At 38.9% G+C, this 24,049-nt stretch overlaps 1 protein-coding gene across 6 annotated transcripts in view; it reads left to right on the forward strand.

Annotated features, from left to right (window-relative positions):
* Positions 1–23,018, forward strand: part of SOCS6 (suppressor of cytokine signaling 6) — a 39,430-nt gene extending 16,412 nt beyond the window's left edge. For all 6 annotated transcript variants that reach the window (XM_027577539.2, XM_027577534.2, XM_027577536.2 and 3 more), the window contains one exon: positions 17,410–23,018. In XM_027577539.2, coding sequence (XP_027433340.1) covers positions 17,535–19,142 — 1,608 coding nt within the window. In that variant the 5' untranslated portion in view covers positions 17,410–17,534 and the 3' untranslated portion in view covers positions 19,143–23,018. The remainder of the gene's footprint in view (positions 1–17,409) is intronic.
* The last annotated feature ends 1,031 nt before the right edge of the window (positions 23,019–24,049 follow it).

A 24,049-nucleotide genomic window follows, 5' to 3' on the forward strand; every position in this document is an offset into this window, starting at 1 on the left:
TATTCAGTAAATGTCTGTGTAGTGAGTAAGTGGGCTCATTCTGTAGAATCAGTTCTTTGATCTTAAGCACACCCTTAATCTCTGCCTCAGCTTTCCCATCTATACAGTGGGAATATTACTGTTTTCACTACCACTATTAGCTGCAAACACATACAGCCTAATACATGCTACACTGTGATGTTGTGAGGACACCACATATATTAACACATTTAAACCTCACAACTGACCTGAGTGGTAGGTACCGTTATTTTGAAGATCACACAACTGTTAAATTGTGGACCCAGGAAATACATGAACTCATGCTTGGTGGTTCCAGAGTGCTTCCCACTGTGTTAGACTGCTTTCTGCGCAGTACTGAACCCACAGGGTTCTAAGGATTAAATGAGATGCAGTATATTCAGAAGGCTTAAACCAAAGCCTGGCATGTATTAGGCTAATGCGTGGTCTGTATGTACCAGTACTAGGTAAATGATCACATAATAGTAGCTTTAAAAATTTTTAATGCCGTAGGGAACATAATTTTCCATACGCATGAGTATATATCCAAAATACAAATTCCTGATCGCATAATTACTTCGTTAAAGCATATGTAAATTTAAAATTTTGATAAATATTTTCAAATAATTCTCCACAAATTTTACCAGTTTATACTTCAGCAGTGAGTTATGAGTGCTCAGTTTTTCATACCCTTGCCAGCATTGTTAATTGATTTAACTTTTACAAACTCATAGGTGAGAGATACTTTCGTTTTGTTTTCCTTTTTTAGTGCATTTTTTTTTTAAAGATTTTATTTATTTGAGAGAGAGAGAGAATGAGAGATAGAAAGCATGGGAGGGAAGAGGGTCAGAGGGAGAAGCAGACTCCCTGCTGAGCGGGGAGCCCGATGTGGGAGTCGATCCCGGGATTCCAGGATCATGACCTGAGCTGAAGGCAGTTGTTTAACCAACTGAGCCACCCAGGCGCCTTTTAGTGCATTTTTAAAGTTGAGATAGAATATACCCTACAGTGAGGGGCGCCTGGGTGGCTCAGTCAGTTAAGCATCTGACTCCCTGATTTCGGCTCAGGTCATGATCTCAGGGTCATGAAACTGAGTTTTGTGTTGGGCTCGCGCTCAGTGTGGAGTCGGCCTGTCCCTCTCCCCCTGCTCTCCCCACTCCCCGCGGGTGTCGTGCCTGCGCGTGCTCTCAAGTAAATAAATACAAATCTTTAGAATATACCTGCAGTGAAAGTCAGCCTTTATAGTGTACAGTCTGTTGAGTTTTAACAAATATATTCAGTCATGTCACTACTACCACCATCAAGCTATAGAACAGTTCCCGGCACCCTGGATTCCTTTTAATTTCTTTGTTATGAGTGAATTGAAAATCTTTGAGGGTGATGATTGGCTACTTGAATTTGTTCTCTCCCTCTCTCGCTTGCTTGGTTTCTCCTGTTTTCTTATCTTTCTTTCTTCTTTCTCTTCTTCCGTTATTCTTTCTGTGTGAACTGTTCTTTTGTATATTGTGCCCATTTGCTTATAGGATTGTGTGCCTTTCTCATACTGATTTCTAAGAGCACGGTCTGTGTTGATAGAAATTAATCCTTTGTCATGTGTTTGTGCAGTTTTCTCCAGTTTATCTTTTGGCTTTAGTTATGCCATTCTTTTGGCTATCCAGAAATTTATAAATTTTGCATTGTTAGATTGTCATTCTTTTCCTCTGTGGCTTCACGGTTTTATGTTATGTATAGAAAAGCTTTCTGCAGTGTGAAGATTTTTTAAAGATTTTTCTCCTTTTATTTTTTTATGTTTGCATATTTGATCCTTCTGCCCAGTATTTTTATATAAGAAAGTAAAAGCTTTGCTTTCTCCACCACTCCCAAATGGTTATCCAACCCGCTCATCATCATTTCTTGAATAACCCGTCTTTTTTTTCCCCTCCAGTTTTAAGCTACATGTTTTAATATCCTGTGCAGCTCATTCTCCCTCAGTTGTCCTTTAGGTTTTTTCTTACTCTTTTCCTTGTTTAGATGTCCAAGTTAATTTCAATATCATTTTATCTGGTTTCTTGCCAATATCATTGATATTTTCTTGAGATCTTGAGTAATGTTTTGACAGGATTTAATTGTTTTATCAAGAATAAGATGTGTCTTGGGGCGCCTGGGTGGCTCAGTCGTTAAGCGTCTGCCTTCGGCTCAGGTCATGGTCCCAGGGTCCTGGGATCGAGCCCCGCATTGGGCTCCCTGCTCCGTGGGAAGCCTGCTTCTCCCTCTCCCACTCCCCCTGCCTGTGTTCCCTCTCTCACTGTGTCTCTCTCTGTCAAATAAATAAAATCTTAAAAAAAAAAAAGATGTGTCTTTTTATATATTTAAATCTGTTATTTAACTCTTCTGAGGAGTTTTAAAGTTTTTCATATAGTTCTGGACATTTTATAAAGATTAATTTCATCTGGGGCACCTGGGTCGCTCAGTCCGTTAAGCATCTGCCTTTGACTCAGGTCATGATCCCAGGGTCCTGGGATCAAGCACCAGTTGGGGCTCCTTGCTCAGCGGGAAGCTTGCTTCTCCTTCTGCCTGCCGCTCCCCCTGCTTGTGCTCTCTCCACCCCCGCCCGTTCAAATAAATAAAGTCTTTAAAAAAAATTATTTCACCTTTTTTGAAACTATTATAAATTGAATCTAGTCTTTTATTTGCCTACCAGCTTTTAAAAAAATAATTACTAGTGATTTTTACATATAAATTTTGTAAGCAGTCACTAGAGTGAATTTTGTTTTTTGTTTTGTTTTGTTTTTCCCCTAATAGTTGTTCAGCTGCATCTGTTGTATTCTAGGTACTCCCTCATGTCATCTGTAAATAATGACAGTTTGTCTCCCTCTTTCCAATATTTATACTTACTTCTTACTCTTGTCTAATTAATTAGCTACTATGTTGAAAATAATGCTAATTAATACTTGATTGGCATCTTTGTTGCTGGCTTTCAACATTTCTTTATTATTCATATGGTTCTTAATTTTGTTATATATCGCATGTGAAATGTCCATCTACTTCTATTTTGCAAAGTTTTTTGAGGGGGTTAGGGTTAGGATTGATGTTATTAATTTTTTTCTGATTTCTTTTTTGTCATTTATAGCTGTGATCATATGATTTTGCTCCCTTTGCTCTATGGTAAATTATAATAAACTTACAAATAATCAGCTCTGCTGGCAATCCTGGGATGTACCCTTACCTAGTTGAATTGTTTTCCCCTCACCACTCTGGTGTTTACTGATATTTAAGATTTGTATTTCAGTATTAGTAAGATCAGTGGGGGTTTTGTTGTTTTGTTTTTAATGTGTTGTCTTTGTCCACTGGTGGTATCAATGTTCTTTGGCTTCAGAAATAAATTTGGGAGGTTTCTTTTTCTATGCCCTGAAGTAGTTGAGTGAGTATTGTATTTCATGTTTTTAGTGACTTGTCCCTTTTTCTCCCTGAAGGAAGAGAGGGCCATGGTAGTTCTTTGAGAACTTTCCCAAGTTCTTTGACAACTTTTAGTCTCTTTTGGATTCCTGCCTCTTATGAGGCAAATTTTGGTAATATATTTTTGCCATAAAATTACCCATTTCATCTAAATTTCAAGTTTTTATTGAGTTTCAGAGTACCTTACATATTTTGATTTCTTGTGGATCTATAGTTACTTCATTTCTAATTCATATAAATACGGTTTTCCTTTTTTCTTGATTATGACAGCCATTTGTTCATCAATTAAGTTTTTTGTGGTTTGACCAAAGAATCAACTCTTTTTTTTTTTTTTTAAAGATTTTATTTATTTATTTGAGAGAGAGAGAGAATGAGAGATAGAAAGCACGAGAGGGAAGAGGGTCAGAGGGAGAAGCAGACTCCCTGCTGAGCAGGAAGCCCGATGTGGGACTCGATCCCGGGACTCCCAGGATCATGACCTGAGCCGAAGGCAGTCGCTTAACCAACTGAGCCACCCAGGCGCCCCAAAGAATCAACTCTTAATAATGCTTACTACTGCTCTTTTTTTATTTTCTGATTCGTTAATTTGTGTTTTCACCTTTTTTGGGGGGGTTCTCATTGCTGACTTCTGGAATTGAATGCATACTTAGTTTCTTTTAATTCCTTACTGTTTATTTTTATTTATTTATGTTTAAATTCCTTACTGTTTAGTTTTGTAAACCTTTAAGGTTTTGAAGTTTTCTGGGAGCACACTTACAGGGTCTTGGAGAATCGCATAGTTTTTGATTGGTCGCATTTCCATTATGTTAGTTTATAAAGAGTATACCATTTTTGTTCTCTTTGAGATTTCCTCTTTGATTCAAGAGGATGTTTGGTAATTTTTACTTTTCTGTTTTCCTTCTCAGTTTTTATTGTCTTGTGGCCATTTGAGGAGATATTTCTTTTTTTTTTTTTTTAGAAGTGGGGGAGGGGACAGGGGGAGAGAGAGAGAATCCCAAGCAGGCTCCTCACCCAGTGGAGCCCAATGTGGGGCTCAGTCTCATCATCCTGAGATCAGAACCTAAGCTGGAATGAAGAGTCTGACGCCTAACCGACTGAGCCACCCAGGTGCCCCTAATGAGATATTTTGATTTTTTGATTTACTGATATTTTCATTGTGGCCTAATATATTGTCACGTTGGTAACTATACCATGAGTCTTGAAAAGCAGATGTATCTTCACTTTTTAGAGTACAGAATCCATGTATTAATAGATAAAGTAATTATGTAATTTAAATCTGCTATATTTTTCATTTTCATTTATTTTCTTGGGCTGAAAGAGATACTTTAATGTTCCATTTATGTGTAAAGATTTTTTTTTTTTTAAAGATTTTATTTTAGAGAGAGAAAGAGAGGGAGAGAGCATGAGTGGGAGAGGCAGAGGGAGAGAAAGAAAGAATTTCAAGGGACTCTGCGCTTAGTGTGTGGAGCCTGTCTCGGGGCGGCTCAATCTCATGACCCTGAGATCATGACCTCAGCCAAAACCAAGAATTGGACGCTTAACCTAAGACTGTGCCATCCAGGCATCCCTGCGTGTAAAGATTTTTGCCATTTTTATTTTCTTTGTGGATTATACCTTATGTAATGTGCCCTTTTTTATTTGTATGACCATTTTTCTTAAATGTATCACTATCTTGTTATTGTTTACAGTAGCTTTCTTGTTAAGTAATCATACTACTTTTTTCATTCATTTCTGTTAGAGGATTTTTCCTGAAGCAATTAAGGTTGGTGTTTGTAGTTATTGAAAAACTTCACTTAAGTATGGACTCGTGTATTTTTAAACATTTCATTTTTAATTGAAACAAGTAAATATGCACTCTTTCATTAATTAACATATGTAGGACCAGTGTCTTTTCTTTAAATATCTATTGACTGAATTCTATCAGTCTGAATTATGTGAAGTCTGTCCTTAAATAATAATTTATATATGATTTCCAATTTGGCACTCTTTAAAGTAGAAGTTAATACAAAGAAGTTAATACAAAGCAATCTTTGTACAAAGGCCTACATTTTTTTTTTAAAGTACTGTTTTCATAGACTTTGGTTTTGTTTACACTTAATTCCACAGAAAATTTTTTTAGCCATTTGCATTTATTTAGTGTTTGCAAATCAATTATTTTTGTAGGAAGAACTTAAAAAAATATTTATTTGTTTGCATGCTTAAAACATGCAGTGAATTTAAATTCAGAAAAGTTTGGATGAGCATCAGTCATACCCAGGACATATTTTATGTAATGGGGATATAACCAGCGACAAAGACTGATAACATTCCCGATCTCAAGTAGAATTCAAGTAAATATGATTCACTAGATAGAATAGGATTATCACAGGAATGCTGAAGAAAAAGATAGTTCGATAGTGGCTAGTAGAGATTTTATGGTGTTTTGAAGTATTCTGAGACCATTGGTTTTAGTGTGTTTCATATATGACGGGATTTTTAAAACCAGACCTGAAAATCTTTTTTCTAATAGTTGAGTTTATCCCAGTCATATTTATTGGCATAACAAACATTGGGACCTAAATTCTGTCATATTTCATGTAATATTGGCCATTGCCCTTATTTTTTTTGGTATTATATCATCTACTTTCCCTCCTCTCTCCTCCCTTTCTGGAAGGATTTTATTATCTGTTCTTTATTTTTCCTTTTTTATAAAGTTAATGGCAAGTAGTGTACTGGCAGATTCAGAACAATGGAATAGAATCTAGGGAACTGAAATGGAACGGCATGAACCGTGGCTTGCTAAGAAACTGGCAATCTTTAGGGTAGAGAGACAATAGTGAAACTCCTTAGCTTGCTAACTTATGTGGATGTCTTTTTTGCCTTAAAGTCTTTCTCTTTGTTCTTTTAAACTGTCTTCACAGATAGTTTAAGCTGGTAGTTCTAAATATGGTCTGTGGATCCCCTTTGATAATGAGGCTAAAATGTAATTTGCCCATTCTTTGAGGGTACAGAAGCAATGGCGGATAAAATTGGTGGTGCCCTCCCATGGCCACGGCCATGGCACCAGCTGTGATGGTTTGAACTTTCATAGCAGTCTCCTCTTCTTCACCTCTAAGCACTTGTAGTAAAAAGAAAATCACAGTTATGTTAAGAATGTCACTGGGGGCACCTGAGTGGCTCAGATGGTTAAGCATCTGCCCTTTGGCTCAGGTCATGATCCCAGGATCCTGGGATCAAGCCCTGCATCAGGCCCCCTGCTCAGTGAGGAGCCTGCTTTCTCCTCTGCCTCTCTCTCTCTCTCTCTCTGACTCTCATGAATAAATTTAAAAAAATTAAAAATAAAAAAGAATGTCACTGAGGAAGCTGTTAAAATTGTTACATTTATTAAAGCTTGACCCTGAGTACACATCTTTTCAAAAATCCTTGTGATGAAATTCAAATGTTTAGAGCATGCTTTCTACCACAGCCTAATGAAGAAGGGTGTCTCAGGGGAAGCGCTTGTGCTATTGTTGGAGATGCTGAAATGTAGCTACTCTTCATGAAACACCACTTTTACCTCAAAGAACTGTTGACAGGGGCGCCTGGCTGGCTCAGTCGGTAGAGCATGCAACTCTTGATCTTGGGGCCTTGAGTTCAAGCCCCACATTGGGCAAAGAACTTACTTTAAAAAAAAAATAAATTTAACAAATAAAAGAACCATTGACAAACTATGGTTTTTCAGCTTCTGGTTTTCAGTAGATACCATCTCATAAATTCACTGACAGCGTTGGTGTCAATGATAAATCCAGGCTTTCAAGCAAAAGTTAGAATTGTGGAAAATTTGTGTCTCCCACTGTTAGTTTACTGCCTCCCAGTGCTTAGACTTTCCTGATGGGATCAGTCAGTGGTGATGTTAACAAATGGGATTTTTTGATATTGTGTAATGAAATCACTAATACATGATGTTTTAAAATTATACATACCTAGAAGATTGATTCAAAATGCAAACTTAGACCAATAGATTTCTTTTTTTTTTTTAAAGATTTTATTTATTTTTGACAGAGAGAGAGTGTACAAGCAGGGGAAGCAGCAGGCAGAGGGAGAGGGAGAAGCAGGCTCCCCGCTGAGCAGGGAGCCTGATGCGGGGCTCGATCCCAGGACCCTGGGATCATGACCTGAGCCGAAGGCAGCTGCTTAACCGTCTGAGCCACCCAGGCGCCCCTAGACCAATAGATTTCAATGTAATAGAGTAAAGAAGTTCCCGAAAGGATTTCAGATTTCCCAGTGCAACTAGCTTGTTAAGAAACTATCACTTGTTGATTTTTGGTATAGTATCACAGGAAAGAATATCCACGGTTATATGAAAAGATTATTAAAGAAAATATTTCTCCCTTTCCCAGCTATATATCTGTAGGAGGTTGGATTTTCTCATTACACTTTAACTGAAAAAACATATTGTAACAGATTGAATGCAGATGGAAACATGAGAGTTCAGCTGTCTTTAGTCAGAAAAACGATTTACAGTAAAGTAAAACCGTGCCACTTGTCTCACTGAATTTTTATTGTTTGGGTAAATATATTTATTTTTCAGGAAATGTTATTTATGTTTAACATGTAATGAGTATATTGTCATTGAAAAATGAATAAATAGGGGCGCCTGGGTGGCTCAGTTGTTAAGCGTCTGTCTTCGGCTCAGGTCATGATCCCAGTGTCCTGGGATGGAGCCCCGCATCATCGGGCTCCCTGCTCAGCGGGAAGCCTGCCTCTCCCTCTCCACTCCCGCTGCTTGTGTTCCCTCTCCTCGCTCTCTCTCTCTCTCTGTGTCAAATAAATAAAGTCTTAAAAAAAAGAAATATTTTAAAGTCTCAGTTTTAATTTCTAGCAGGGTACGTTTCGGTAGATAAAACCCACATAGACAGAGGTTTGGGTTGTCTTAAGTAATTTGTAAGAGGATGAAGAGGTCCCCAGACCAGAAAGTGGGGAACCACTGATTTAGCAGCAGGATGACTGCATGGCAGCCGGTGACCGGGGAAGAAATGAGGCTTTGGTGTAGCATCCACGTTCAGATTCCACATCTGTGCTCTCCTTGCGACAAATTACTTAACTTTGTTGGGCAAGTTTTAATTTCTCTGAGACCTGGTTTCCTCCCTTGTAAACTGGCAATAATAAAGCTGTTTGACCTTGTTGAATGTTAAGTAGTTGATGTTGTATTTTGGATGTTTTCATTAGGTGTTTTAATGTCAGGCATGACTGTCTCCAATCATTCCTTAAAAAAGAGGCTGGGAAATTGTTTGAAGATGTTATCTTCATATGAATAAAGTGTTCATGACTAAAACCTTTTCCCTTGAACCTTTATACACATTTTCAAGTATACGTATAAACTTAAAATTTTACAATTAGAAAAGCAGTAAAACTAATTCAGAACATTTACTTAGGCATGATGAGACAGATGGTAATCCTATAAAAAGATGGCATATATTTTTGGAAGTTGCAAACAGAAAAACAGATACTCTTAAAGCTTCCAGAGTGATCTTTTCCTAGAAGATGAAGGGAAGAGATAAAAGGCCATATGGCCTAATAGAACTTTTTATAGTTTTTTAATGTCTAGGATTGGTTTTTGTTTATTTAATGTTAATGTTGAGTTGCATATGGATTGGTAGTTGAAAATGGAATAATTATCAAGTAGATAATTACCAAGTACTTTTGTTCTGGTTGTCAGTCTCATTTTTTCTACAAAAGGGATGCAGTAATGGGAAGGCAGAGCCATTTGAACCCTAAGTTTAGTGAGGTTGATTTAAATGTGAATACGTATCTCCTCAGAATCAGTTACCAGTTTCTGCTGCTGAGGCAGTTGTATACATCATGTTGCCTCTCACCGTGGAGCAGCCTTCTCTTTCATTTCACTGTTGTGTTCCCTCAGCACATTTTTATTGAGTGCCTTTTTTGGGCCAGGTATGTACTAGGTGCTGGGAATAAAAATGTCCAAAAAAAAAATTGACATGTACTTTGATGTACAGTGTAGATAGTCTGCTGGGGTGAGAGTCATTAATCACACAGTTAATACAGACAGATCTGATTACACATCCCAGATGAAAATTCTAGGCAGGAGAGGTATGCAGTATTCTGAGGTCCTGAGCAGAATGTGGTTCCTTGAGGAATTGATGGATAAGCTGAGGTGTGAAGGGAATTAGTTGAGAGGAAAATGAAAAAAAAAATTTCAAATCACAGGGGCAGTATGTTAAAAGTTCTGTGTTGAGTGAGGAATACGATGAATACGAACGCTTTCAGTGTGACTGGAGCAGAAATCAAGTAAAGAACAGCCATACCATGTTCAGGAGTTTAGTAACTTTATCGTAAATAATGGCAAATTACGGCTTGAGGTAGGGAGTGTGGGAGGTGAAGGTGGGCAGGGTATCTGATAACCATACCTGATGAGGTTTGCGTGCCTAAAGTTGATTTACTCATAATTAGTGAGCACCTCCTACACCCTTGGTATGGTCCTAGACTCTTGGGAGGCATCAGTGGATAATGCAGAGTTAAAATCCCTACTTTTGTGAAGCTTATGTTCTTTAACTCCTGGAGGGGGAGAAAGACAGCATAATAAATGAGAAATGTTATCGTATGCTAGAAAAAAAAGTAACACGACACAGCAAGAAGGTTTGCATGGCAGTTCACAGGCCTGGTCAGGGCAGGTCTCTCAGAGAAGGTGACAGCTGAGCAAAGACTTGACGGAAGTGAGGGGTTAGCTGTGTGGTATTTGCAGAAGCACCAATGCCCTAAATGGCAGCACATTGGGGGTATTCTCAGAGCATCAGGTGGAGGAGAGGCAAGTGTAAGAATGGGAGAGTCGCATTATGTCGGGCCTTACCACTGTAAAGACTTGTGCATTTTATGGAGGCAAGTGGAAAACATTTGGGGTTTTACTCTTCTCGTAGTTTGTCAGTTGGATTCCAGAAAGAGCAGAGTGTCTGTGGACAGATTAAAGTATATTGCCTCCATACAGGCTGCCCTGATCCTCCACCGTGCTCTTTCTTATTCAGGCCTGCTTTCCACATCATGTTCTGGAGCTTTCTTCAGCTTCTGTACCTACTTTTCAAAACTTAGCTTATTATGGGTCTTTAAAGCTTAGGCTTACAGTATGTGGCATGTCCTCCCGATGTTTTCCACCCAACCCCAAGATGAATCTATATGTATTTCTACTGTATTATCTGTGTCTGTACACCTTCACGCATGCACGTACACAGGTTTCTAACATAATGACTAGTATATTCGTAACTGAGCACCCAGCAGCGTTTGCAGCTCTAAGTGTTTCCTGTCAGAGATCATATTTCAACCAATTAACAATTTTTAATGAGGTTGAATGTTACTGTCACTAAAACTACATCATAAAGTGGGACATTATCAAGAATGACTTGTAAATGGAAATTAGATATTAATAAAACCTTTGCATGCAGTTGATTTATGTTTGACTCTCTCTAGTGTTCATATGTTGAACCTGAAATTCTCTCAACCCAACCATTGTTGAAAAATTGAAGAGGTGTGTAGTCTACCGGGGAAACTTGGATAGTCCTCTCCTAGAGCTACAAGTAGTTCTAAGTGATTGTTTTAATATCTTACATTTTATGAAGAAACTACTCATCTATTTTTGGGTAAGGAAATTGGAGACCCCTGGGTTTTGTTTTTGACTTTGTTTTTGCCATCCAAGTTACAGCCCTGCTGGGCTTGTATGTGTATGTATGTTGAAGAGGATGATATGTGGTCTCAAAACTGGGAAATGCATATTTTAACTAGAACATGTTGATAATTTGAAACCTTTTTATTCTTTTTTAAAAAGATTTCTTTCATTTTAGAAAGAGTGCATGCACGTACACATAGTGGGGGGGAGGGCAAAGAGGGAGAGAGAGAATCTTAAGCAGACTTCCTGCTGAGCATGGAGCCGCACTTTGGGGCTCAGTCTCACAACCCTGAGATCGTGACCTGAACCAGAATCAAGAGTCAGGCCCTTAACTGACTGAGCCACCCAGGCGCCCCAAAAACCTTTTCATCCCTCTGAACGCGCTTAGACCCAGATACCTTGATGTGCGGTCTTATGCCCCACTCCTCTTCACACCATACGCTTGGGGCACAACTGGCTTCTCTGTTTGCATCTGCACTTCCCACCTCGGCCCAGAGCTTGCCCTTCCCTCAGTCCAGGAAAATTGTTCTTTTCCCCTCAGCCTTCCTTTGCATGACTGGCCTTGGCCTAAATATTGGCTTGTCAGAGAGGCCTTGGAGGGGTCTTCAGTGTTTCTGGAATGTAGAGTAGGAACCTCCGGTATTCTCTGCTTGCTTCCTTCATGGTGTCTATCACAGTTACTAATTATCAAGTCTTCCTTGGTTTACTTGTTTCCTGTCTGTGCTGCCCAGACAGCCTCTCCCAAAATAGTGACCACGGTGGTGGCATGAGCCACTGGGCTATGTTACTACCAGGGGCTGTTCTTTCCACTTACAAGGTTTTCTTTGAAGACAGACTTTTGTGGGTCAAGACTCCTTTGAGGATCTGATGACAGTGATGAAAAGAACAAGGACAAAATGTTTGGTCTGAGTTGAGGGGCTTCTCAGAGCCACTAAGACCTGCTTGTGGATTTTACCCACACCCTAACATCAGGCAGTTAGGGTGCAGCTGGGAAGCTAAGTTAGGAGTCACCATATACCCTCCCCTGTCTCTTTGTTGACAGTCTAGTCTGACTGACAGCTTTTAATTGTTGGTCATGTTCAAAGTTCACTGCTAAAGGGTACTGTATCGGACTGTCTCTGTCCAGCTTTGTCCTATCATTTCCTTGACCTCTCTTGGAGCTCACAGATACCATTTCTTAGTTTTGTATCAAACAGCTTAAGTTCTCTTGGATCTGATAGAGTATCTTACACATGGAGGGGGGGAAAGATTGTAGAGAGCTTTATGAAAAGTAGCTTACAACAGAAAGGAAGTCTGTAGTACCTACTGTAAGATTCAGATACTTTGTACAACTTTTGTTTCCTGATGATAGCATGATTCATATATTGATAATGCCATGGATGCTCTGTTTTTCACCCATGCTGAACTTTGAGAAAGCAAAACTTTTTTATTTTTAGATGTACTTCTGTAACTATGTGGAAGTAAGTAATGGGGGGGTGGCATTTAGTATTTTTACTTCTTTCTCTTGACTAGTATTTATTTGGTAGAATTTCTTCAGTAGCCTTTACATGCCTGGACACGGGACACGTGCCATGTGAAAGTGTGGGCATAGATTCTGTGTGGTAGAACTTGTCACTGATCGGCAGGTGTTTTTCCATGTGGCCTTTTTAGATGGAATTGCCAGTCCTGCATCATTTGTAATAATGACTTTTGATTTTGTAGGTCAGTTGCTCCATTTTGATAAGAGGAGATTTAGCCAGTTTTGTACAGTGTGATTTCCCTATCCCGTCATTCCTATCATTTACTTAATAGTCAAGGAATATTTATTTGGCATCAAAGAATTTAAGCAGTATACATTAAATATGTCATGGTAGTTCCTGGTTAGGAATATAAAAATGAATGAGACATGGTCTCTATCTTTAAGCACTACAATCTGGGGAATAAGATATGAATAGAATATGCAAAAGCAATTCTACGTCACTATGTGACATACTATTAAATAAGTGCAGGTTGAGTATTTGGAGTTCAGAGAAGGGAGAGAGAACTCCCCTCTGGCTGGGTGATCAGAACAGATTTCAGGAAGAATATTTTCTTAAGGAATTATCTGAAAGGTGGATTAGGAAAAAGAAAGAGAACATTTATCAGGAGGAGGGAATAGCGTAAGCAGGCACAGAAGCAGGAAAACAAAAGCCTTTGTTATTAAGATCAAAACTGAACTAACACTTTACACCATTCTTAGAAAATTAACTGGGCTTGAGCCTATGGGTCAGGCTTTAGGGTGATTTACATTTTTGGGTTTGAGAGACATTGGAGTGACACTCCAGACAGACCATATATAAGCCATTCTGGATGTTGATCCATTGACCTAGTTTGTCAAGAATTTGCTGATTTTCCCTAATTATTGCAAACAGTACTTTCTTTGCAACATGCCTGTTACTGGGGCTGAACATGTTTGTTTTGTCTCATGTTTGCATCCTTTAGTTTTATGTTTTATAGCTATTGGTAATTAAGTTTTCTTAATCTCTGTGTGAATTGATGCCCAGTTCTTTTATGAACAAAATTGGATTCATTGTGCTAGTGAGCCAGAAAATTATCACTAACACGGGAGGTTTTATTAGTCTTCAGGTCACCATTTCAGCCTGTTAAGACAAATAAATGCAATTTCTACTGCTATGAAGAATTGTACTTAAAAGTTCTCTCTGGGGGCACCTGGGTGGCTTAGTCATTAGGTGTCTGCTTTCTGCTGGGGTCATGATCCTGGGATCCTGGGATCCTGGGATCGAACCCCACATCTGTCTACCTGCTCAGCGGGGAGCCTGCTTCTCCCTCTCCCTCTGCCTGCATCTCCCCCCGCTTGCTCTTTCTGTCAGGTAGATAAATAAAATCTTAAAAAAAAAAAAGTTCTCTTTGATTCAGTGAAGTTAATAGACCTTTCAATATACTTAGGTTGTCCTGTTTTTCTTAGCTTCACAAAAGAATTTGACAGATGACATCTCAGTCCCTTTGTGGTATCTTTTGAACTGAAGTTTTATTGTTTTTTTTTTTAAGTTTTTATTTTTTAAAGTAATCTCTACACCCAACATGGGGCTCAAACTTACAACCCCAAGATCAAGAGTCACATGCTCTTCATACTGAGCCAGCCAGGCACCCCTGATTTTATTCTTTATCCTTTTTGTGCCTTGATTAAGACCTTTTATTCCTATCTCAAAGTCTTAAAGATACTTTATATTTTGTTCTAACTAAAATGAGATTTTCGCTGTTAGATTTTAATCTACTTATAAATTTATTTTCACTGCTGGGGTGAGGTATGGCATCCAGTTTTCTCATTTTTCCAGATGTATGACCAGTTGTCTTCATGCTGAGGACTAAATTGTGTCCTTTGCCATCGGTTTGCTTTCTGTCACGTGTCAGGTTTCCATGTATGCACGGACCTGCTTCTGTGTGTGATAGTGTTTCTTTGCAAAGGTTTCTGGAGATATTTCCATGGCACTCACATATGTAGTATTACAGAATTATTTTATGTTACTCTGGAGTAGTATTTAGTTGCAGCAGAATGTATAACTGACAAGGCATTTTTCTTTTAAAGATTTTATTTATTTATTTGAGAGAGAGAAAATGAGAGAGAGAGAGCACATGAGAGGGGGGGGCGGTCAGAAGGAGAAGCAGACTCCCCGCCGAGCAGGGAGCCCGATGCGGGATTCGATCCCTGGACTCCAGGATCATGACCTGAGCCAAAGGCAGTCGCTTAACCAACTGAGCCACCCAGGTGCCCGACTTCAAGGCATTTTTAAAAAACTTCACACTGTCATAAGGATGTGCACATGAAATGTACAGATTTTCATGAAGATACATACGTTTGCCTTCCTTAAAATATTTCTGTAGAAAGGCAAGTTGATATGATAATTAGTATGGAAATGCTAAGTGTGGTAGTTGGAGCAGTCACATAGTTGGAGGTGTGGGGTGCCATGGTCAGGGCCCAGGGCTTGCTCATCCACAAGCCCATGGATTTGGCTCATGTGATGCAAACACGTTATGCTGATTTTTACCAGAAAGCCATTTTGTTCATTTTTACTTATTATTTCCATGACACGCAGGATATTGGCTCCTTTCTATTGATTTTTTTCTCTTGTTGACCTTTTAAAATTTCAACATAATTTTACACATATTGTTATTCCCGAGTGAACAGCTTATTTTACTTTACTTGCATTTCATATCAGCCTCTTTCTAATGACAGGTCGTAATTCATCTTAATCATATATTAACAAAATCTCTAAAGTCCTCTGCGTGGTGGTTTTATACTTATGTACCTATCACAGCCCCAGTGTGTGGATTGTTATTCTTATCAGAAGAGATTCCATATTGGAATCTCTCTTTGGCTACAAAACCTATACTGTCTGCCAAAAGGGGTGACTTGCCAACTAAAGTGTATTGTCATTATATTCTCCATTTCATGTTTATGAATGGCCATATTTTTGTCAAACAAATTAAAATTGTTAATAACTTAAATATTACATGTTTATGCTTAGGTGGAAGAAAATGGTACTTGGATAGTGAGTTCATCTAATATACAACTTAATATGTTTAAAAGTAACTGGCGCTCCAAGTACTTATATGCATTTTATTTTTTACAACTTGCTCGAAAACATGGTACATGACAGTAAGACTTTTTAAAATTCCTTTTTCCTTTATGGAGATGCTATTGCTGATCCCCTGATAGATTGTCTGATGTGAGTGGTTTTTATTAAAAATGATTCATGCAGATTTTATGTGCACAGTAACCAAATCCTATCTATCTGTAAAGTAAATGTTTGTAAGATATCTCTCCCCTCAGTTCCCACTGTGTTATCATCAGTATATTACTAATTGGTTTGTCTTATAATTTATCCATTCATACATCTCTCTGTGCTACTCAATTATGAGGCCATAAACGATTTATTAATCTGCATATGACCATACAGTGCTGGGTATGTAGCAGGGACTTAGGAAATGCGTAGTGAATTCGTGAGCGTCATCAAGCTTACAGCCATAGTCTTTTGCCAAGAAACAGAGTGGTGCTAAACTGATGGGTGGGGAGATTGGAAGCTTGCTCTTAGTTTTATTAGCATTTTGCTCAAGTCAAGCTAATCATCCTGTTAGGGCATTATACTTTGATGGTTGTAGAAACTGCAGAGCTTGGACAGAGAGGAAATAAAACATTATGTGTAGTTTAAACAGAAGATCTTTGCAAAGCAGTTACAGCTGTTGTCAGTATTACTTCTGGGGCCAAAATTTTTCCCTATAAAATGACATTCAGAAAGTCTTTGCAGAATTAAAATCCTATCTTTTCAATGATGGAATGTTGTACAAGATAGTTTAGAAGATACATTCTTAGATACAGAAGTAAAAATTTGCCAGGGGAAACTACAAAAAAAAAAGAAGAAATAATCATTCTGGAAATCTGCTTCATCCTCATCTTCAAAAGAGACCGACACTTAGACGAATCCGGCTTTCACTGGGTGTGCCCCTGGGGTGAGTGTGTCTCAGGCTGTGCCGGGCACCGGGAGGGCGAAGCCGGAGTCTTCCTCTCAGAACTCACAGGCATAAAAGGCCATCCCTGGACTTTCTCCGGGTTATCCCAGATGATGGGATTCTTATGGATTTTTACAGATGTTTAAATATTTGCAAGTGTGCATAAACTGTTGAGGCATCAGCCAGACTGGTTATTCTGCCAGTTGGAATCGGTGTCACCTTCACTGGGTGTGTGCTGTTGGTGATGCAGGCTGGCGGCTGGGGACAGGCCAGGGACAGCGCGAGTTCGTGCAGAAGCCGAGCGGCGGTCTAGCGGAGTTGTGTTAGGAAGGACAAGAACAGGACTCTTGCTCAAAAGCAAGGTGCAAAAAGGAAAGAGGAGGATTAGGGTTTGTTCTTTAGGCATTATGAGATGTTTGTCAGACGCTGACCACATAGTGGACTGTGAGCTCTTCCTGTGCCGGGGGGTAGGGGGGGTGGGGGATGGACGCGCCCCTGCGCTAACAGAGCTGACCTTGTTGCGGGCACACTCACGTGGCCTTGTTCAGAAGCTAAAGGATTGAAACTGATTAAAATAAAATTGCTAGGGCGCCTGAGTGGCTCAGTTGGTTAAGCGACTGCCTTCGGCTCAGGTCATGATCCTGGAGTCCCGGGATTGAGTCCCACATCGGGCTTCCTGCTCAGCGGGGAGTCTGCTGCTCCCTCTGACCCTCCCCCCTCTCATGTGCTCTCTCTCTCTCATTCTCGCTCTCTCAAATAAATAAATAAAATCTTTAAAAACAAATAAATAAAATAAAACTGCTGTGGAAGTATTTTGTAATGTGACTTTTTTTTTAATTTTATGTTTTATTTTTTAGAGAATGGCTCCAAAGGTTGTATGAAGCTGGAACAGTACGTAGATGCAGCATTGCAGCCTCACCAGGTGTGTGAGGGGAGTATTCCAGAGAGAACGTGATCCTCTTAGAGTAGGTAACTAGTCATAATGAAGAAAATCAGTCTTAAAACCTTCCGAAAATCTTTCAACTTGAATAAAAGTAAAGAAGAAACGGATTTCATGGTAGTCCAGCAACCGTCACTCACCAGCGATTTTGGAAAAGACGATTCCTTATTTGGTAGCTGCTATGGAAAAGATATGGCCAGCTGTGATATCAACAACGAAGACGAGAAAGGTGGAAAAAGCCGATCAAAAAGTGAAAGCCTCATGGGTACGTTGAAACGGCGGCTGTCTGCGAAACAGAAGCAGAAGGGCAAGGGCGGCGCGGCCTCCGGGGGCTCTGCCGACGAGGACACCTTTTCCTCGTCCTCGGCGCCCCTGGTCTTCAAGGATGTGCGCGCTCAGCGGCCCATCAGGTCCACGTCGCTCCGCAGCCATCACTACAGCCCCACGCCGTGGCCCCTGCGCCCTACAAACTCGGAGGAGACGTGCATCAAAATGGAGGTGAGAGTCAAAGCCTTGGTTCACTCTTCCAGTCCGAGCCCGGCCCTGAATGGTGTTCGGAAGGATTTTCACGACCTGCAGTCTGAAACCGTGTGCCAGGACCAGAGTAATTCCCTCAAAAGTTCGGAATCTCAGAATGGAGACTTGCATCTTCACCTTGATGAACATGTGCCTGTAGTTATCGGACTTATGCCTCAGGACTACATTCAGTATACTGTGCCTTTAGATGAGGGGATGTACCCTTTGGAAGGATCACGTAGCTATTGTCTGGACAATTCTTCTCCCATGGAAGTCTCTGCGGTCCCTCCGCCAGTGGGAGGGAGCTCCTTCACCGAAGATGAGAATCAGGTAGACCAGGACCTAGTGGTGGCCCCGGAGATCTTTGTGGATCAGGCGGTGAATGGCTTGTTGATTGGCACCACGGGAGTCATGTTGCAGAGCCCCAGAGCGAGTCATGACGACGCACCCCCACTCTCACCGTTGCTACCTCCAATGCAGACCAATCAAATCCAAAGGAACTTCAGTGGGCTCACCGGCACAGATGCCCACGTGGCTGAAAGTATGCGCTGTCATTTGAATTTTGATCCTAACTCTGCCCCTGGGGTTGCAAGAGTATATGACTCCGTGCAGAGTAGTGGTCCCATGGTGGTGACAAGCCTTACAGAGGAGCTGAAAAAACTCGCGAAACAAGGATGGTACTGGGGACCCATCACACGCTGGGAGGCAGAAGGGAAGCTAGCAAATGTGCCAGATGGCTCTTTTCTTGTTCGGGATAGTTCTGATGACCGTTACCTTTTGAGCTTGAGCTTTCGCTCCCATGGCAAAACACTTCACACGAGAATTGAACACTCCAATGGTAGGTTTAGCTTTTATGAACAGCCGGATGTGGAAGGACATACATCTATAGTTGATCTAATTGAGCATTCAATCAGGGACTCTGAAAATGGAGCTTTTTGTTATTCAAGATCTCGGTTGCCTGGATCTGCAACTTACCCGGTCAGACTGACCAATCCCGTATCACGGTTCATGCAGGTGCGTTCTTTGCAGTACCTGTGTCGCTTTGTTATACGTCAGTATACCAGAATAGACTTGATTCAGAAACTGCCTTTGCCAAACAAAATGAAGGATTACTTACAGGAGAAGCACTACTGAAAGATTATGAGAACCCTGCATCTTGCACTTTGGGAATAAGAAAAAGAGATTGAAATACAGTTTACAAACTTTCATTGCTATCAAAATCTTTTGCTGCCATACTATTTCAGTTTTATGTGTAAAAGTAATCAATTTGTTTCGGGGTGGGGAAGTGTCAGCAAGGTGTCTTGGGCTTATTTTGGTTCTTTAAAAAGGGAAGTCTTGAGGTTTTGGAAGTGTGAATTATCTTTCATAAATGTGCAGAATAATCACAATGTGAATTATCAGATTCTCCTTAACCACCCCCCCCAAGTCCTTTGCTGCTATCCACTGTGATTTTTATGCATTAAAAGCACATTTCATGTGTATTCAACCCTAAGTAAAGTTGAATGAAACTTACAGAATGAATATTGTTATGTCTCTTTAAATGGCCCGTTTTCAAAGATCGTGTTGAATAAACATACCCGTATGATAAAACGCAGAATTTACACATACACTGAAAATGATTTTTAATCTCATACTTCAGAAAGATTTATTTAGAACTATGATTTGACATAATCTTGGGTATTGGAATGCAGATCTGCAACATATCTTTTACAACACTTATTTCTAAATTGTTTTTGAGGTTGTGCTTTTTCTGGTTGTGAAAAGTTGAATTTTTCTGTTGCCTTCATTTTCATCTTGTGGTTTGTCTATTTTAATAAATGGCCTTACATGAAAAAAAAATCATAAAACAGTGTATACCACCAATTTAGAAATTGTTGCCTTTTCTGTCATTAAGCTCTGGTACAAATTGGAATAACATAAAAAGACCTATGGGACTAGAACTATTATTGAAAAGATTCTAGATGATCATAGTTTCCTGTGATAGAAATTTTGTTGTGTTAATTATACTTTCCTTCGGTAAAGTGTTTTATCTGTGATTTCTTTAGCTTAGCCACCATTTTCTTTGGGTGAACTTAATGTAGAACTGATTTTCATAAAAGGACTAGATTCTCTTGCAACATTTAAGTTTATATAAAATTTTAAATTGATTTGAGTAGAAAACCTTGTTTTAGAGTTGGATTTATATTCTTCTTTTACGTAGTCACTATGAAGATGTGCTAGATTTGACCCTTCCTTCTCTCCACCAAAAAAACAAAAAAACTGATGACTTTAGTTGAAAAATTGTGGGACTTGTGGAGCATCCTGTCAGAAGAATATTAAAACCATATCAGATATATGGAAGTCTTGTTGCCTACCATACATACTGCCATTTAAAAATAGGTGTTTTGTTTTGTTTTAAATTTAGCTAAGTGTTAAGTAAATTGGCAAGCATCGTTAGTCGTTTTATCTCTGATTCAGTTGCTTGGGTTGGGGGACAGAGAGGAGTGTATTATCCCCAGTACTTTTGTTCTTTTGAAATTCAGTGTTTATTTGCTTCAGTGAGTGTTTTGGAAGCACCCCATCTAGAAAATGTTTCCATCTCAGATGAAACATACAATTTAAGACATTTCTTCCTTTGCCACTCAGTTTTTCTATCTCTTACTCCTCAATTAAAAGTAAGAGTAAAGGTCTTAGGTCACCCTTAATGGCTGTGTCATTCAGACACACCAGTATCCCTGTTTTCTGTTGCTGTTGTTTCCGTTTTTTAGGGTCAGAACTGAGAAATACCAAGAAAAGGCACAATAATATCGTGTTATGGTATTTTGACTTAAAGGGGAAAAGGTACTTAATTTTGGTGGAATGTTGATTGTACCTTGTCACAAAGACTCCTCTTTCATTTTCTAATATGTTTTCACCTAATAAGATGGAATATGGAGTATACTGTAATAATATAATTTAAGTGTTCACTATAAGCTATTTGGATTAAGAACTATTACAGAGTTGTAAACTTATCAAATTAATGCAAGACATTTAAACTATTTTTTTGCAAAACTATTTATTTTTAAACAATTTAAAATATATCTAGGGTGAGTTAAAAGCCCCTGTGCATCTATATTAGATGGCAGGTATTGTCACAGAGTCACTGTGTATTAATAATAAATGTTGGGATGGCTTCTCTGTGTTTCTAGAAGCATTTACATGTACTCTTTGTGAGATCATGGTGCACAGAGGTCTTTGGACTGCCCTGAACCCTGTCTTACCATGTGGGCATAGCCTGCTCCCCACGTGTTCCTCATGATACCATGTGTTCAAGATCTAGCTATTTAGTTTCAAGTTAAGATTATTTTGATTTTCATCTATGTTTTTAAAATTGTGTTTTGTGTTTTATGGAGGGCAAGTCTTGATGCTGTTCTAATTCAGAAAGCCAGTTTTTTGTGTGCTTTAATACTTTAAGGTGAAATGCCCTATTCTAATCCAGTTTGAAATTGCTAGGGCCTGATAGTGTGTCGATAAAATAAAAGTATTTGCCAAGAAATTATTTACAAACAAAGGAGTATTGCAATATTTTCTGCTTTTGTGTAAAGAGAACCATTTGGTGTAGGCAGCACAACATAATGTGAAAGACTGGCTTTATAGGATCCTAAAATAAAGTAGTCTTTTTAAAAATGGAAAGGAGAAAAGAGATAAGTCTCCATCCTGTAGTTTGGTGCAGATACCATTTGGGTGAATTTCTGGATTCTACTGAATGGCAGTTTAGATGGCGTGGGCACAACCTGTAAGTGATTTTTAAATATGTGCTTCTAAAAAATCTGAGCTCAAGGCAAGAAAGAGAAAACAGGAAAGCTGTATCCTTTTGCCACAGTAAATGAATCAGAGTCGTTTTTTTTAAATCAAGCATTTCATCACAAAACACGATAGAGGCCAGAAGCTAATTCTAGGCTTACTAGGACACTATTAGGCATTTTTATAAATAATAAGAAAGCATAGAAAGTACTTGAAAAATATCTCATTCTTTCTAAGGAAAACTGTTCTCTTTCTACTTGGTGCAATAATCTGAAAATCTAGAAGGTCAAAACATATCACAGGAAATGATCATAGAACTAAAAATAGCTTTTAAGGAAACCGGCTACAAGGGCAACCATCTTGCTGTTGAAGAAAATCATGTGCCAAAAGGCTAAATCATTGGCATATAGGAAATAAACATAAAATATACATTATTTCTGAGCCAGTATTAATGAAACAGGATAAAAATTACTAAAATCTTAAATAGGTTATATGCAGTGTTCCTGCTAGTGCTATAAATCTAAATATCTTAACAATGCTTTCAGAAACGCCACTTTTAATCATTGTGCATTTCACATTCTATATGAGATAATTTGCTTCATGAATGATTCAAAATAATATATATTAAATTTTAATGGCTTGTCATCAAATGTAAAGTCTTAATTTGAAAATGAAATCACACTACCAGCAATAGACCATTTTGCTGAAAACCCTAATAAGAAACAGTTGCCAGTTCCATAAATAACTATAAATTCCAAAATAAAGTATTGGTACGTTAGTAATCACAAATTTGGCTCCTTTTACAACTTTTTAAAATCCTTTTAAGAAGGGTTTTTTTAATAAGCATTCTTTTTATCGATCAGTCATAACATGGTAAATGTGTTAGTTGCTGTTTCTGAAAAGATCCAAACTCTACATCCAGAGATGATGAAGAATTCTTATAGAATTTTGTAATAAGTATACATGTTGGGTTAAAGAAATTTTATAGTCGTTGGAGTGCCATGAAATTAATAATTGCAATCCAGATTGCTGTAGTTTACACTTTTTCTGTATGTTTCAAATCAGGTGTGTACCATTTGTACTGAGAACACCACAGAATGAATTATCCAAAGTCCATTGATTTTAATATGTGTTTTGGTTTGTAAACAAATTATAGTAATTTCTTGCACATTTTTGGAAATTAATTGTATAAGAATTTATGTATCTGCTTCTAGATACAGTGTGTAAATAAAAATTTCGTTCACAAGATCTGCCTTTTAGTCTATTTAATAAACTGGATACAGAGTCTGATTTTAATTAAATCAGGTTAACTAGATAGTTTCTGGATGCCCCATAAACTGGGCAGAGGGTAGGAACCACCAAATTTAGTAAAAGTTAGGAAAAAGTGAAATTATGTTACTCATGTTAGACATGAAATGAATTAGGAATCAGCTAATGTTTCTACTGTCCTAAACGCTCTCAGCATAGAGGTGGGAGTGAGCTGGCAGAACATCTACTAGACCAAGACTACTAGAAATGAGCATGGTAATAAAACTTCACTGGAAGAGGGTTTTGCTGAAATATCTTTTAAAAAAATTTGACTCTTGTTTTCTTCTTTTGCATGACTTGTCTTGCTAATGGGTGATGTGCACCAGTTGCTCTCTTCCCACAGTCCCTCCCCTGAAGCCTTCTCCCCAAAGCCCATGCCTGGTAACGCCTGGGCCTGACACTGGCAGAGAACCCAGTCCTAGTGGCATCTGAGTAAGTATCTGTTTCTGAGCATGTTTGACTTTGCACCCAAACTTCTGGGGTTATACTTTTTGTCTTCAACTGCAGTTTCCCTACTTAGTACCAGGCAGCTTTGCCACCTCCTCTAAGGAGTTAGAAGAGAGTCCTCTTGGGAAAGACTCCCTTAGATTGTAAAAGCCAGAGAGGTTGGCCAGAGCAGGGGTTATTTCTATACGGTTTATGAACAGGGCCAGTTGCCTTGCCTAGAGTTCACTTCAGGCCATCAAACCCGGCCTAGGTCACAAGTTTTATAAAATGTTCTCTTAAATTACATGGAGTTCAGGGTGCCTGGGTGGCTTGGGTTAAGCAACCGATTTGATTTTAGCTTAGGTCATGATGTCAGGGTTGGGAGATCGAGCCCATGGGCTCTGTGCTGAATGTGGAGTCTGCTTAAGATCTCTCTTCCTCTGCCCCTCCCCCTGCTCTCCCACTTGCACATGCGCACTCTCTCTTAAAAAAAATATGTATATATGGAATATATATGTATGGAATATATATATGGGATATACACA

The sequence above is a fragment of the Zalophus californianus genome, chromosome 14, assembly GCF_009762305.2.
Source record: "Zalophus californianus isolate mZalCal1 chromosome 14, mZalCal1.pri.v2, whole genome shotgun sequence".
Taxonomy (NCBI): Eukaryota; Metazoa; Chordata; class Mammalia; order Carnivora; family Otariidae; genus Zalophus; species Zalophus californianus.